A 14,597-nucleotide genomic window follows, 5' to 3' on the forward strand; every position below is an offset into this window, starting at 1 on the left:
AATCAAGTTGGGGAATCAAGAAATTTCTTAATAGTGAACCATGCTAGGCAAGTGGATAGATTCTTCCGGGAGGAGTGTTGGAAACACGTTACTTTCATCTTTCAATGAGATTGAAAACAACAACTCAATAGTGTACAGACAGGGACAAGGCACCCTGGCAGGAAGATGTGGACTTAGAGACCCAAAAGGTTATTTCTACCATGAATTGTGTTGTTTCACAACACTGAACATTCTTCTGCATTAGTATTTTATACTTATCCACTACACACATACATGCATACACAAATACACACACATTCCATATATAAATTGAAACACATGGTGTTTGAGTCTCTTATCTTTCTTCAAAAAAAAAGAAAAAATATATATATATGACTGTTGAAATATAACAGCATGTTCTGATATTGGAAACAATAAAAGATTTTAGGGTCTTTAAAGCCTAGTATGAAAGGCACAAATCTCAGGTAAATTTAAGGAAGTGAGCCAAGTTTATGGCTTTATCTTAGAGCAAGATTAGTAATCTTAGATGAGGATATGGCCTTTGTAATTTCAGAGCAATCAATCTATATATCAATGGCAGAAAATAAAAGCTGGGGAAGTGTACTTGTTTAAATTGAGGGAAGTAGATGAAATTTAGGTTGGAAGAACAGAAAGTGCCTTATGCAAAAAAGTTCCAAGGTGAAATCTGAGTAATATTCATAAATGTATAATATCTGTTATGCCTTTTATTCCTCCTCCCACTTGTAGAGAAGTTTACAGAGCTGTATTACAGGAAATAAAACACACACACATACACACACACACCAACGTACAGAGCCAATAAACTAGAAAGTAGGTTGAAGGGAAAAAAACATAAATTGAGGGGCTAAAAAACAAAAGCTAGTATGATTCTTAGGGGGACTTTTCTATAATGCTCTCTTTGTTTGTTTCATCTTCACAAGAAAGACAGATTGAAAAGCAATTTAACCCCACAAACTTCTGTTCCCCACCAACTATGCATCTTCAAAACTGGACTTTAAATTAGGAGACTAAGCATGGTACCTTGCTCAATGTTTGTATTTCCAAACTCTAGGAAGAGACGTGATGGTAACTACCTTGCCTAACTAAAACTTAAGAAATAATTCTCGATAAAGTATCATGTCTCCATGATTCTTCTAAAATCTTGAAATGATTTGTCTGCAATTGGGTTGATTTAGTGAATGCTCTTACCATCCACCTACTACTATGCAAAAAGGAGTCCTACATTTAGCTTCAAAGGAGTGTCACAGATTTATCCCCTCCCCCTCTTCACTCCTTTTCTCCCTCCCTTCCCTAGCAACTGCTAACCTCAGAAAGAGAACTCCAAATCTAGAAAGAAGCAGTTGGTCCCTGGCTTCATTTGAGTTGCCAAGCTGCTCTAAGGCAGAAGCACGAGTTGTCTCTCCAGACCGAGTTGGCCTGTGTGGGCGTTCAGCTGATTTTCTCCATCACCTCAAGGAGGCTTTCCTGACCTACTTTCTCCATGGCTTGTATTGAAAATGTGTAAGTACAAAACTGAGTTTTGTTTAATTTTGAAGGCAAAAGGCAGTTTGAATTGTTTTCCTGTGTAACTGGGACAGGGACAAGTGGGTGGAGGGAGTGCAGGAGGGGATCACAAACAAAAACTTGCAGGACACAAACTCAAGTACTAAAAATACTGGATTTAAGGGCGGGGATTTTCAAATGTAATTTTGAAACAAAAGTTGAAATCCTTAGTTTAAACAATTGGGCTTAAACTTGAGGAAATTCATACTCTAGGTTGTGGTACAGGTTGAATGAAAGACAGTTTGAAAATGTTGAATGATACTTCATTAAAACAAACTGGAGTGTTCGTTAACAAAAATAACGTTTCTTCTACTTCTGCGGAGAGAAAAAAAAAAAAAAAAAGTTTTTCCTCACAAGACTTTCCAAAACACTCCTGCCAGAATCTGAATGCTGGGCTTTAGTGGAATATAGGTCCTATCGGGACTGGAAGGAGCTGTGTTTAGTATGGCGAACCGGCGCACTGCAGACTTATTTTAAGAAAGCTCTCTGGGCCTTCTCAGCTTCCTTACTGCCTTGAGGAGGTGGGGAAATGGAGAATAGGGTGGAGCCACAAGAAAGCCAGAAAGGGAAATTGGGTAGTCTGCCGCTTAAAGAAGCCACCTGACATGGTGAAAGTGGGCTCCAAAAGTGCTTGCTGATTACACTTGGGAGGAGATCGGGCGCTCCCTTTCCCCTGGTATATACCAGCGGGTTTAATCAATCACATATTTCAGGTATTGTCTGGCCACCAAATCCCATTTTTATTAACTTATTTATTTCTATTTTTTGCAAGCCTTGGAGGACATGCCCCTTCACCCAGAGGAGTAGTTGCAGAAGAGTGTGGGATCCGGGAGCCACGCCCTGACGACATGTCCCTCCAGTGTCCGAGTTCTCTGCCCAAAGATGATGCAGAACCTTTGGGCCACCATCGTGTCCTGCTGAGACCTCCCCTTAATGTGCTGACCGACCTGGCAAGAGAGCAGCTGGAGCGCCCCTTCCACATCGCCGGAGCCTGCATTCCTGTCGACAGTTCGAGATCTCACAAACACCCCTGTGGGTCACCACCTGCTGTTGCGGAAGAGTCCTTAGCAACAGCAGAAGTAAATAGTTCTGAGGGGCTGGCAGGCTGGAGGCTTAGGGGAGAGGATTCTATTAATGTGTCCCAGGATTTCTCTGGCAGCACTCCCCCACTGATGATAGGGGGCGCAAGGGTCAGCAGTGGGGGCACCGAGAGAGGTGGCAATAATGCGAGGTTATACGTGGCTTTGCCACAAGGTCAGGGGTTCTTTCCATCTAGGGGTCCACAAGTAAGAGACCCCCTTCATATCCCCACCGTTAGATCAGGGGTGATAATGGAGCTGCCTTCAGGAAATACGAGAATGACTGGGAAAGAAAGGCTGGCTCATGTTTCTTTCCCACCTGGAGGCCTGCGGCACCCTGTGGAGAACTGGCCAAGGCCTCTCCCATTGTCTTCCAGTACTCCAGGTTTACCTTCTCGCCCTACTGCTCATTGCTTTATACCTCCACGACCTCCAAGTTTCAGTCCATTTCTTGCTATGCCTATTGCTTTTGCCCCACCCCCAATATTTGGTCCTCCACTGCCTTCTTATTTTGCCAATTTTCCTTCCTGGGGTATGCCGGCTCCTGTGCCCTCAAACAGAGAGAACAACTGAAGACAAAAAGGAAGGAGGGGAAAAAAGGATTGGGGGAAAAAGTGAAAATTACTCATTTATGTTTTTATATTTCAAACCCCCCCTACCCTCTTAGACTCTGTTTAGCACTAATGTGCCTTACATGCTTGGAGATTCAATAAAGATTCTGAAGTTTGAAATACTGTGAATTCTTTTTAAAAACATCACCCTGGGAGCCTAAGCCTTGGCTTTTGTTTTTTATCTTTAAGGAACTTAAAGCATTAATGTACTAGTGCTAAGTAGCTTAGTTGAATCCCTAGCTGTGGCTTGCAGCCCTGTGACTATAGGGGAGGGTCCATTGGGTTCTTGCTAGGCCAAATCTAAGGTGGGTAATTCCTACCTGCCTAAGGCTATGGGGGTTGCTCAGAGCAGTATAGATAACTTAAGGTACATAAAGTAGACCAAAGTCTATATAATAGAGGAAAATGCACAGAGTAAAAATAGCCAGATGAGACTGAGGTGAGAGAAATAGCCAACATTTCACAGCCAGGTAGAGGCAGAACCAGGCTGAAAGATGAGGAAAGAACAGAGGCACAGGAGATGGGAGAGTTGTGGACCATTGCTTCAAACTTGAACTAGCTTGCCCCTCAGCATTACACTGTTACTTAAATACATGGTAAATACAGAGTTGGCTTAATAAAAGTCCAGGGACAAGGTGGAACAGGGCTGGTCCCTTCACCTCTTGCCTGAACACAGAGCTACTATCTACTCATAACTTTTAAACACAAATGAAAATACTTTACTCACGTAGATTTTCTCAGATACTGCTGTGTTTGTACTCTATAATGTGCTGCAGTGCCCCATTATAATGATAGTTCTGAGAGATTAACACAATGCCTGGATAGGAGCTTTTTCAAATTCAAATGACAGGTATAGGCACAACATGCAGAATGGAAAGACCGTCATTCTAACTAGGGTACAACCCAATTCACTATGTAGTAAAGTGTCACTATCTGTGAATAACCACTAAATTAGAAATATCTTTAGGTGATGGGTCTTCAAATAAACATTTTTCATGTCCAGAATTGGTGGTGTAGGTGATGTAAGCAGTTAAAGGCTGACACAACCTATAGATCCAAAAGGCACCTTGCCTATAACCAAAGCCATTGATGTATTTTTAGTACCAATAACCGGTTTGTTGCTACTCCGACATGAAGGACACATGGATCCATAAAGGGTTTTGTCTCCATTTATTTCATAATAGATTGTTTACATTTACAGGTGGTAGTGCAAAGCTTAGAAGGAGCATCTGGTTAGTTCTTGCTAAAATTCCCTTCACTCCGTATATGTCCTAAAGCTGGCACAATTCCATCAATTCACTGTGGTGGGCTGAGCAGAAGTATTCAGCAAATCATCTGACAGCTGCTCACTATGAGGTAGCTTAGTCTCAGCGTACCAAACACTTATTGAATTTTCAGCCTTAATGAACAGAGGAGTTGGGTATGCTTATAGTCATCAAAAATATCTTTGGAGCCAGATGTTAAAAGATATTTTGACAAGAAATCAAGTTGTTGTGTCAACAGCAGTGCTGCATCTCTGGAGAGTTGCCAAAAGGTGTGGTAAGTGACAGCAGGACAGGATAAGTTTTCCTTCTCAAAGGAAGTAGCATGGTAAAGGCTCAGAAAGACTACTCACAATTACAGCCATTCATGACAAATTTTCTGTAACAAGAAAGGGCCACCAACACAATCTGCTCTTTTTCAACCCTCTGTTCTCTTTCCTAATGCCCTCTGTGTTATTTTCTATATCACTTCTAAACACTGAATACCTACAGTGAGCAATAAAAAATAACTATTAGCAAATTGAAGCATTGACACTTTATAACTCTGTGATGTAGGATAAATATATTTTCTTTAGTTTATGTAGAGCTCTGTGCCTGCATTAAAAATTTCAGGGTATGCAAGTATGGAATAAGCCTGGGATCCTGGTGTTAAATGCAAGCAAAATGTAAATATTTTTGTTTATTCATACCTTCTGTACGGAAATAATGTATCACTTTGTTATCATAGGTGTCGACATGACATCCTCCATAACAGTAGGAGATTAATTTTAAACATATGATTTGCCTTAAAATTGCTATTTTTAAATTATCCAGGATAATATTAACCCTACAGCACCAACATCCTATTCATTTTGGAAAGTGCTTATAATGAAATATATTCAACACTCTTGGACATATACATTTTCCCTTTCTTTTCTGAGGCTTAAATAGCTCTTAACTGCAAAAGGAAAAGATAAACATCAATAAAGTGGCCCTTTCTTCTGATAATAATGGGAATGGGTTAAGTATTCCCGATTCTAAGTTATAATCATTGTCACAAGAAGATTCATGTCGTACTGTTTATTATTTATTGTTCTCATTATATTCTTTGTCACAAGACTGTAGCATCAGAATTTTAATGTCCTATATATTTTCTAGAAGATAATCATAAACTGTACAACTTTGACCTTTTCCATGTCCCAAGTATGATTCATTAGCCATTTCTATTTTCCAGCGTTTACAACTTCTGCAGCCCGATGGAAGAAGTACACATGGAGCCAATCAAACTGCAGAATACTGAAAAGGTTGAAGTTCAAAGTTATGAAATTTTTTAAGTTTATAGTCTTTCATAAACCAGAATGACATTAAAAGTACACTTCAGTTTTCTGAGAATTATTATAACAAATACTAACCAGGACCAAATAATTTATTTGCACTGGAGTTTTCAAGTTGAGATCATAGTGCTATCTTTATTTACCATGGCATAAGTGCATTTTTTTTTGTGTTTTTTTTGGTGGCTGCCACTCAATAACTAGGTAGCATATATAAAATGGAGGAGAAAGATATCCTCACATAACTATTACATTATACTATAACAATGTATTTGGATTATCACGTGTTATTGAGAGATGCTGATTTTTGTAGGCCCTAAATACAGAACTATGTAAAATGACTCTATTTCAAGATCAATGGGCCAAAACCAGAGATAAAAGAAATTTTAGACAGATTAAAGAACACTATGTCATGGGGTGCCTGGCTGGCTTAGTCAGTAGACCATGCAAGTCTTGATCTCGGGATTGTAAATTCAAGCTTCACACTGGGTGTAGAGTTTACTTAAAAAAAAAAAACAAAAACCACTATGTCATGTCATAAGTTGATTCCATAGCTATCACAGAACTTTGCATGTCTTTTTTGTAATGAGCTGGATGTAGTGACATTCCCCCAGAAAGACAACTGATGAGACTAAATTAAGGGAAATAACCCATTTATTTCTCTGTGGTAATATTATTTTTTTTCTTATAATAATGGAATGTATTGCATTTATCAACTCAACTCTAGATTTGAGAAGTCAGAGAAATTGTGCTTCATCATACAATCTTCTTCTTAAGTACTTGAGAAGGTAGTACTCTTACTAAAGACTGTTAAATACATACGCTTCTTCACCCACCTTTGGGGACTTCACTACCACTTAGAAAGGCTTTCTCCGTATCTTGATTTCTCAAAGAACTTATCTGTGGTACTTATTTTTATGAAGTGACTCCTCCATTGTTTTTTGAGAATGGACCAGTATCCTGTATGACTTTATGGAGGTAAACTGTATTTTTCTCAACTCTGAAAATCTCTTTCTCCAAGTGGAATAAGATAATATAAAGCACACAAACCAAACCCATCAATCTTACCATAAAGGATTTTGTCCATCTAATTGTTTAATCATATAATTGATGGGGAAATATTCATTTGTAACCGACTTCATCCAACACCCTGATTTGAAAAGCTTTGACTCAGAGGCAAAGTAACACAAGGAGCACAGGACAGGGGTTGAACGATGGTGTTTGCACATGTGAAAAAAAACTCATGGAGAAAGACAGAAGATTAAAAATAGAGAGGGGTAGGACCACTGTCAGTTGAAAAGAGATGAAGTGCTTTAGAATGGAGAGCAACTGCAAATTAGAAGTACTGTGGGAAAAGTAATAAATTTGGATATAGAAGAATATAACCCAGAGAAGGTAGAAAGGGGCAGTTTGAAATGAAAAAAGTGCCATGGATTAAGTATTTAATGACAGAAAGGTTTTGTTTAAGAGCCTCACATTTGAGAGGGTGGGGATGAGGTGATTAGAGAAACACTATCCAGCCTTCCTAAAAATGAATCTATCTCCACAGCTTCATTCCTTCCTATAAATATCATCTTTCCTTAGATAGCAGCCAATCTCGTACTCCCTTATGTGAAACTGGAAACTCTGTTTTAGGTTTTATCAAGCCCCCAAACTGGCTTTGACAAGCAGACACATCATCATCAAGACTAACTTTATTAGTGAAATAAGTATGCAAAGAGTTAGGCTCACAAAAGGACATTTGCTCTTCAAATTCTGAAATAAACAAAAGCCTGAATTTTTGTTTTCTTTTTTTTTTTTTAATTTAAACTTCAATCTTTTTTCCCCTAGTGAGGTACAGTGATCATTTTCTAATTTTGTCTTTACACTCCTCCTACTAAATCATCATTTTCTGAGGTGGAGTTGCTGGCTTTATTAATAACACTTCACCAGAAAACAGGTAATCTATTATTTTTCTTAGGTGGCAGATTTACACCTCCTTTAAATATAAAATCCTTATACATTGTGTTAAAATTCATTGGTGCTCAACAGTTATTAGCAATATATTGTACAATAAATGTACTGATAACAGTGTTTAATTTCCTAACTAAAAAGTTAATTGTCTATAGAACATTGGTTTTTAAATCTGTATTAAGAATAAGTCACATCTGCAGGAAAAAGGTGAAGTACAAACAATGTTTCATAGTTAAAAAAACAAACAAACAAACAAACAAACAAACACCTGGGCATCTGGGTGGCTCAGTTGCTTGTGCGTCTGACTCTTGGTTTCAGCTCAGGTAGTGATCCCAGAGTAGTGGGATCGAGTCCCACGTTGGGCTCTGTGCTGAGTATACAGCCTCTTTTAAGATTCTCTCTCTCTCCTTCTGCCTCTCTCCCCTGCTCATGAGTACTCTCTCCCTCTTTCTAAAATTAAAAAAAAAAACACCTATGAGAGAGTCTTATAATGATTATAACTAAAATCATGGATAAGCCCCAATTTAACAGAATGATACGCCTTTAAGAAAAATCTCTGAAGAAAAAAAAATCTTTGCAGAGATATATGAACTTTATTGCTTCAGTGCTAGACATGTCCACAAAAGAACTGCAATCTATATGCATCCCAAATTATCCAAGTTTATGACTAACATTGCTAACCTGAGCAGTCAAATGAATTCTTGCCAGTAGAAAAAGTGCACATTCTCATAAAATATAGATAAATGACAAGGCATATAGGTGTGCTGTTTTGAAGGGGCACATGCAACCCCCATGTTTATAGCAGCACTATCAACAAATAGTCAAAGTATGGAAAGAGCCCAAATGTCCATCAACAGATGAATGGATAAAGAAGATGTGGTGTACACATACAATGGAATATTACTTGGCAATCAAAAAGAATGAAATCGTGCCATTTGCAACTATGTGGATGGAACCAGAGGGTATTACGCTAAGAGAAATTAGTCGATCAGAAATAGACAAATATCATATGACTTCACTTATATGAGGAATTTAAAATACAAAACAGATGAACATAAGGCAAGGGAGACAAAAATAATATAAAAACAAGGAGGGGGACAAAACATAAGAGACTCTTTTTTAAAATCTTTTCAACGTTTATTCATTTTTTTGAGATAGAGAGCAGGGGAGGGACAGAGAGAGAGAAACACACACAAAATCTGAAGCAGGCTCCAGGCTTTGAGCTGTCAGCACATAGCCCGATGCGGTGCTTGAACTAACGAACCATGAGATCATTACCTGAGCTGAAGCTGGCCGCCCAACCAACTGAGCCACTCAGGTGCCCCAAGAGACTCTTAAATATAGAAAACAAACAGAGGGTTGCAAGAAGGGTTGGGGGTTGGGGGATGGGCTAAATGGGTAAGGGACATTAAAGAATCTACTCCTGAAATCAGTGTTGCACTATATGCTAAATAATTTGGATGTAAATTAAAAAAATAAAAATAAAAAAATAAATAAAAACATAGATAAATGACATTACCAGGTAATTTACAAAAGAAGAAATAAAAATGTCTAATAAACAAATAAAATCCTTTACAAGTGTAAATTAAAATGAGAAATATGATTTCTTTTTTTATGTTTATTTTTGAGAGGGATGGGGAGGGGTAGAGAGAGAGGATCTGAAGTAGGCTCTGCACTGACAGCAGAGAGCCTGATGCAGGGCTCGAACTCACAAACTGCAACATCATAACCTGAGCCAAAGTCAGATACTTAACTTAGTAGGTCACCCAGGTGCCTCAAGAAATATTTTTTCTTGTCTGTCAAATTAGCAAAGTTTCTTTTACATATTTATATCCATTTTTGGAGATCCTTTGGGCATATGGGTGCTCTCCTATACTATCTGTAGGACTACAAATGGCAGAACATTTATTGAGAGTATGCTGCAATATTAAACAGATTCCTTAGAATTACAGTGTCATTTGATCCAAGAATCCCACTTGGAGTCTGACCTAAGGAAATAATCATGGGTGGGATAAATCTTTAGCTACAATTAAGCTCATCTTAGCATTATAACAGCAAAAAATTTGAAGTAAACTAAATGTGGTACATTCAAATGATAGAATACAGTACCACTATCAGAATAATAACAAACAATTATAATTTTAAACATAAAAACTTTCAGGGGCACCTCTCTGGCTCTGTCCATAGAGCATGCAACTCTTGATCTCGGGGTTGTGAGTTTGAGCCCCGAGTTGGGTGTAGAGATTACTTAAAAATAAAATATCAAAATTTAAAAAATAAAATAAAATATTAAAAAATAAATAAAAACTTTTATAAGCATTTGAAGTAAAAAAAGTTTCAAAAGTATGTGACAGTGTGACCTATTTTTTATTTTCGCATAGCTATATTTTGAATTTTATAATAAAAAATTTATTTTTGTAATTAAAATTAACAGTTGTGATAGAACAAAGATTATATATGGGTGCCTGGCTGGTTCAGTTGGTAGAACATATGACTATTGATCTTGGGGTTATGGTTTTGAGCCCCAGGTTTGGTATAGAGCTTATATAAAAGTAAAAAAAAGGGCATCGTGTATGATTTCTAAGGTCTCTTTCAACTCTATATTGCAATGGGACAATTATATAATACAAAATAGAATGCTATAGATAATTTGTAACCAGTATTTTATTTTATTTTATTTTATTTTATTTTATTATTTTATTTTATTTTACTTTATTTGTAACCATAATTTTAAATAAGTGGATACTCAGAGAAACAGAGAAAAATATCAAGTGTGATGAGAGTAGTTATAGGTTTAAGTCAAGGAGTTTAAGTGAGACAAATTCAGGACCACTATGTCTTTGCAACATTTTATTTCTTGTCCTTGGGGAAATGAGGCCCTGTAGTAGTCATGTTAGCCAAAATCTGATATTTGGCTGTTTCCACAAGACACTGAGCATCGATGGGTTAGGGCTGGATAAGACAGGTGAGGAATCAGGAGGATGAGCAAAAAATAGGATCTGGACTATACTACAGGTTTAGGTAGGCAAGGGGTCAAAAGATAGGCCAGCTGAAGTAGCATGGTGTAAGTAGATATAAATTCAGTTTAACAATCTTTTCATATATCTGCCTTTTTTAAAAAAAAAAAAGTAATCTCTACACCCAATGTGGGGCTTGAACTCATGATCCCAGGTTCAAGAGTCATATGCTCAACCAACAGAGCCAGCCAGGCACCTCCCCCCTTTCATATACCTATGCTTATAACTTCAAATTTCTTTTTTAAAGTTTATTTATTTATTTTTGAGATAAAAACAGAGCACATGAGTGGGGAAGGGGCAGAGAAAGAGGGAGAGAGAGAGAATCCCAAGCAGGCTCTGTGCTGTCGGTGCAAAGCGCGATGTGGGGCTTGAACTCACGAACTATGAGATCATGACCTGAGCCGAAGTCAAGAGCTGGAGGCTTAACCGGCAGAGCCACCCAGGCACCCCTATCAATTCAAATTTCTTGATTTCCCATTGAACTACTGTAATTCTAATTTTAATTCTAGTAGCCTGGAAGAGCATATATAGCCAGAAAAATGTCAGAGACATGTAGGTGAATCATGTTTCTGATGTAGGCAGGAACAAAGGTGCTAGGAATTTCAAACTGCCTCAGTATCTTCCCCTTCTATACTATTTCCTATTGAATGTGAACGACTCAAAACCTGGAAGTTAAGACAAGCATGGAAAATGTAAACATTGTAAAACTGAATATAATGTAACTCAGACTGTAGACTACAAATCATAAATTATTTTCTAGGGGTGCTTGGTTGGCTCAGTCGGTGAAGCATGTGACTCTTGATCTCAGGATCATGAGTTTAAGCCCCATATTGGGCATGGAGCCTACTTAAAAATTTTTTTCTGTAACCCATTATGATATTCATACTTTAAAATGACTATAAAAAGCAGGCACATCAAGAATATGATTGTACAGTTTGTACACTGCACAAAGGTGTCTAGCCAAAATGGTACAAATGGGGATTGAAATTCAGTTTGTATTCTGCTTGCTAAGGAGTATATCTTGAGGAGAAGCAACTTTTCTTATTTGTCTACACCGAGTGGGTGCCCTCTTCTAATTTGTCTATAGAAGTAATAGATACTAGTGTGGCTTAAGTTCATAACCAATGGGTCCAAATAACTTCATATCTTGTTGGATATGGACTGGAAAATTGTTAAAAAGCATGATCCCAGATTAAAGAAACCACTATTTCACCATTGATAGAATTAAAAAATAATTGCCATTCAAAATGCCCAGCAAATGATCAAAGACCAGCAGGCATTTAACTGCAAATTACCTGCTAAAAAGCTAACATTAGACATAGAAAAATAATTCGTATTAAAAAGTAAATTAAAACTAAAATTGACAAAAGACAGTTGCTTTAATGGTATTTACACGAAGGCAAAACAATCTCATGAATCATTTCCCTTGTACCTGTATAAAGAATACTATTATGAGAATAATATAGAAATATAACTATAACCATAAAACCCAAAAACCAGGCTAACATTTCAAATATATTTTGGAAAATGACTGCTATGACTGATATTATTAAAATATTAAAAGTAATAACACTGAAATTTATAAGAATCTTCTGAATAATGAGCCCCCAAATATTCTTTAAATATAGTTCCACATGAAATCTACCCTTTAAAGCATATGTTGAATATCAGGTATAAATATATTAATGAAACATTTTCCATTAGCAAAATAACTTTGCTCCTTGAATACATTTAATATGCTATATTTTTTGTATTTGTTTTCCCTTTTTTTTTAAGGGTGAAATAGCACCAGGGTCCTTAAATGGAAATTCATCATGTCACTCAACTATATTCACATTTCTAGTGAAGAAGCTTATTTAACAATTTCTTAGAAGATGTCTTTTGGGTTTAGCTGTAGGCAGGAAATGATGTATAATTAGCACTTTTATGTGGCATTAACAAACAATCTTGTTAGTTCATTACTTTTTAATATTTGCATCAGTCCTCTCAAAGCAGATTAAGAGCAACTGTAATTTCCATATGCAAGATTCGTTAACAACAAAGCTCAGAAAATGTTCACTTTAATCAAAACCATGCCACAATAATGTATCTTCAATTTCTTTTCTCCCTGAATTCCTTTTTAGCCTATCCAGACCTCCTCCAACTGAGAGATTTTGGACATTTTTATTTTAAAGAATGGAATGGGTATTTTAATTTGGTCTATTGTGCTCACTAAAAAAAAAAAAAACAAAATTAATATTTTGTTTTGTCACTGCTTCACATGACATATATTATCCATGATTTTTCGTATTTTCAATGAAAAGATGTTGTTGGTAAAACCTTTTTAAAATTGAAATTGGTTTATTTACTTAGAAGTCCTAGCATTGAGGAAGCCATGGAGAAAGATGATGATTACAACTATGGCAAATAGTTGCATAAATAATACTTAGATATTGAATTTATAAAATTTCTTAATCTTTCATGGGCAAAGCTACAACTAATGTTACTTACGTTGCATTTTCTACACATGCCTGGTACATGTTACAGGCATTTTCTATCTGTTTTCGGTACATTAGATGAATCTGGTTGTACTATTGGATGCGTTGGAAAACCACTAGAGCTAAAGAGCTGCAAAAAGAGGAAGAATAGCACAGGGTAAGATAAAAGTAAGCAGGTCTTGTACAGAGGATTGTGGCCATGCAGATCTTGGATTTTATTCTAAGTGCAATTTCAAAGAAAACGATGGAAGAATAGTCCTGACTTACTTGACTATTGAGAAGCAGGCATGAGTGATGTCTCTGTGTATGGTGAAGTCATGTGATAGTATCAACTAGCTTTCATGTCTCCATATACAACCTACAGTAAATTCATTGTATGGTATTACATTAGTGACTGCTCCCTATACTTAGATTTTATTCCATCACTAAGTGGAAAGTATTTAATTATTTTTATTTAAAATATAACGTCAAATAGATATATTCCCCAAATGAGATATACTATTATTGTTCTTTGTACTACTACTAACATTAAGAGCAAAATTTTATTTAATACCTTCAATTATTTTCCCTCTGAATAGGACACAAAAACCTTATTCCTTTAAATTGTGACTATACACTGAAACAGAGGTAGACTCTCTGGATCCAGAATCAAACATATCTATTGTCTAGAGAGAACATTCACCCATCCTTCACTAGATTGGCTACCAACACAGTCTTGATTTCTGTTGAGTTTGTTGTAAACAGATACACCTGGCTCTTATTTAATTTCAAAATGCTAGAAAGCTAAATATTCTCTTTATCTACTTTATGTATTCGATCATTCAAAAATCAGGCACAGGAGTTGCCTAACATTAACTTCCTTTTTGTTTATTTAAGCCCATTATTACAATTTCTGCTGTTTGAAAAATGTTTACTTCAAGATAGTAACATATTCTTTTATCTTCATGTCAAGTTATGGGATGCAGTTTTTAAATATTTTCATGAAAATCATTGATAATAAGAAACGTGGAACTGGTTCAATGCGGAGTCCTGAAGCATTCCACTAGAGACCTTCCTCCAGTAAACAGTATTATGGGTATCTGGCCATTTAACCAGCTATGAATGCATTCAGTTGCACAATAAGCTATTTTACTATTTTCCCAAGAAGCGTGTAATGAACGATTTTGTTCAAGGCATTTAGTAATCAAGACATACTATGAATATGACATTTCCCCTTTAAATAGATCACATTTAAATTTTCAGTCAGGATAATGATTAATATCATCTAGAGGGGAAACAAAAACCTTCATTTTTATGTAATTATCTCCATAAGCTTTGTAAGTCCC

At 36.6% G+C, this 14,597-nt stretch overlaps 1 protein-coding gene across 1 annotated transcript; it reads left to right on the forward strand.

The window, feature by feature from the left end:
• Positions 1-1,388: 1,388 nt before the first annotated feature.
• On the forward strand, positions 1,389-3,357 carry PRR32 (proline rich 32). Its single transcript, XM_030305753.1, has 2 exons — positions 1,389-1,521; positions 2,336-3,357. The coding sequence occupies exons 1-2, from the start codon at positions 1,502-1,504 to the stop codon at positions 3,213-3,215; spliced, it is 900 nt and encodes a 299-aa protein (XP_030161613.1). The 5' UTR covers positions 1,389-1,501; the 3' UTR covers positions 3,216-3,357.
• The last annotated feature ends 11,240 nt before the right edge of the window (positions 3,358-14,597 follow it).

The sequence above is a fragment of the Lynx canadensis genome, chromosome X, assembly GCF_007474595.2.
Source record: "Lynx canadensis isolate LIC74 chromosome X, mLynCan4.pri.v2, whole genome shotgun sequence".
Lineage (NCBI taxonomy): Eukaryota > Metazoa > Chordata > Mammalia > Carnivora > Felidae > Lynx > Lynx canadensis.